General features: G+C 38.3%; 1 protein-coding gene across 1 annotated transcript; it reads right to left on the bottom strand.

The window, feature by feature from the left end:
- Positions 1-851: 851 nt before the first annotated feature.
- On the bottom strand, positions 852-1,775 carry LOC114619124 (olfactory receptor 1052-like). Its single transcript, XM_028764980.1, has one exon. The coding sequence runs from the start codon at positions 1,773-1,775 to the stop codon at positions 852-854; it is 924 nt and encodes a 307-aa protein (XP_028620813.1).
- Positions 1,776-2,465: the final 690 nt, after the last annotated feature.

Below are 2,465 nucleotides of genomic sequence, written 5' to 3'. Positions count from 1 at the left end.
GAGCTGTACCACCAGCCCTAGTGCTCTGGGTATTTAGAAACTATAACAATCACCATGTTTTTGTCACATAATTGTAAGTTCTGATGAATAACTATGGACTAATGAGTTAATTGGGGTTATCGTTCCATTTGTGTTTTTTTGTTGTTGTTGCAAGAATATTCAATAATAACAATGACCTTCGTCTATTTCCAATCAAAATTTGCATGCAGCAATCACTGGCGCAATTCAGAACTGGATGTTTCAATAAGCAATGACCAATTGTCTTTCATAAAGGATCTTGAAATTCTAATTAGTGAGTCCCCACTATTTTGTAGTTTTTAAGATTTACTCCTACAAATCTCAATAATGAACACTGAGGAGCCTTCTGAATCCTTAGCACAGATGTAGACTGAATCTAATTCAACCTATGGTGCACCACGTAAATCCTCAATATAAGTCAATGAAGGAATTAACAGTGTTATTTACAGTCCAGTTGCCACTTATGGTTAAGTCTGTAAAACATGGTGAGGTTAAATGTTTTCTAACCTAGCTGTTATCTGAGAATTACTTTAACTTCTAACTAGTATTATGCAAGTTCACATACAAATATGTAAAAATGACATATTTATAGTCCTAAACTTAGATCTTTTCTTCTTAAATATTTCTCATCAAACAACTGTCTCAGAAAATATAGATTTTATTGCACATATGATCTTCCCCTACTATATTTTGACTAAACTACACAAGCAGTTCTAAACACTTAACCAGAGAAATTAAATTATTCTTAACAAGCTTTCACATGTAGCACAGGAAAACACTGAACAAAATGTAAGTCTTCATCAAATTTATTATCTCTTGAGACATGAAATAGATTATTGACTGTGCCTCAGTATTTTCTGTAGGGCAGCTTTCACTTCCCGATTTCTCAAACTGTAGATGAGAGGATTCAACATAGGGATCACCATGGTATAAAACATCGAGATCATCTGATTTCCTGCTTGAGATCCATGCCGAGAGGGCTGCAAGTACGTGTACATAGTTGTTCCATAGTACAGAGCAACTACAGTCAAGTGGGAGGCACATGTGGAGAAGGCTTTCTGTTTGCCAGAAACTGATGGAATGCCCAAGATAGTTATGAATATAGACATGTAGGAGACAAGAATTACCACAACTGAGGTGACAAGGGTGAATCCTCCACAGCCAACTACCAAGATTTGGGTTACCCAGGGATCAGAACAAGCCAATGCCAGCAGTGGAGGGATATCACAGAAGAAGTGTGAGATGACTCGTGGCTGACAGAATGACAGTTGTGTGATGGAAGGTGTTACAGCAACCATGTTAAGTAACCCACCAAGGTAACATCCTGCTACCAAGAGGAGACAACGAACTTTTGACATGGTGATATGGTAAAACAATGGCCGACAGATGGCAGAGTAACGGTCATAGGCCATGGAAGCCAAAACATTACATTCAGCAGAAGCGAAGATTATGAACAAACCCATTTGAGCCATACATTCAAAGAAAGAAACTTCCTGTAACTGAGATAATAAGTTGACTAAAGTCTTTGGCGTCGTGATGGAAGAGAAACAGACATCAAGGAAGGACAGATTTGAGAGAAAAAAATACATAGGTGTGTGGAGGCGGTGGCTGAATTGAATTAGGACCACAAGCCCTAGGTTCCCCAGCACAGTGATGAAATAAATAATAAAATAGAGTCCAAAAAGAAGGACAGCAAGTTGATGGTTACCTGTCATACCAAGAATGATGAATTTAGTCCCTGCAGATGAATTCTCCATTGACAAGACTGAGAATCATTCCAAGTTGTTTTTTTTAACTCTTTTGGCATGCTGTGAGAAAATAAAAGAAAACTAACTGATATGGGTATATCAACCTTTCCCTTATCTGTAGTCACAGGTCAAACCCCTTTCTATACAGCAGTGCTATTTCCAGATAAAATGTGTAATATGGAAAGGCTAAATAGATACAGAAAAGCAAGACAGAGGTTAACAAAACTCAGGAGCTAAGAGGAATTTAGGAGGGATCAAAAAAGCAAAGGCCTAGGAGGCCAACGGGACCTGATATTATTTGCCAAAGGAATGAGTCTCCATGTGTCTACAACAGTAACAACAACAAACAACAAAACAATGACAAAATGAAATAGTCCAGTTGAATTTCATCTCATTCTCCCTTCCACGCCTTTGGCATGGAAAGGAGGCATGAGACTACAAAATGACAAATGGGTCAACTAATTCAATCATGGACTACCTCTCCCCACACCTTCATTATCTGGAACATTACCATTACTTACTATTTATGTTGGTCAGCAAAGTGTTTTCCAAAGCCATGGGCACCGTCTCACTGAAATACCATTACAGGGATAAGAATACCCTCAAATGACCACAAGAGGTTGAGTTATGATATGAACCACTTATATCCTGTGAAAAAGCAGTCAAAGAAGGGCAAACCTCCCATGGTTTGTGCAGCTT

This window comes from Grammomys surdaster, unplaced genomic scaffold (assembly GCF_004785775.1).
Source record: "Grammomys surdaster isolate TR1022 unplaced genomic scaffold, NIH_TR_1.0 147, whole genome shotgun sequence".
Classification (NCBI taxonomy): domain Eukaryota; kingdom Metazoa; phylum Chordata; class Mammalia; order Rodentia; family Muridae; genus Grammomys; species Grammomys surdaster.
Note: the sequence above shows the minus strand (reverse complement) of the source record. Positions and strands in the feature narration are given on the sequence as shown.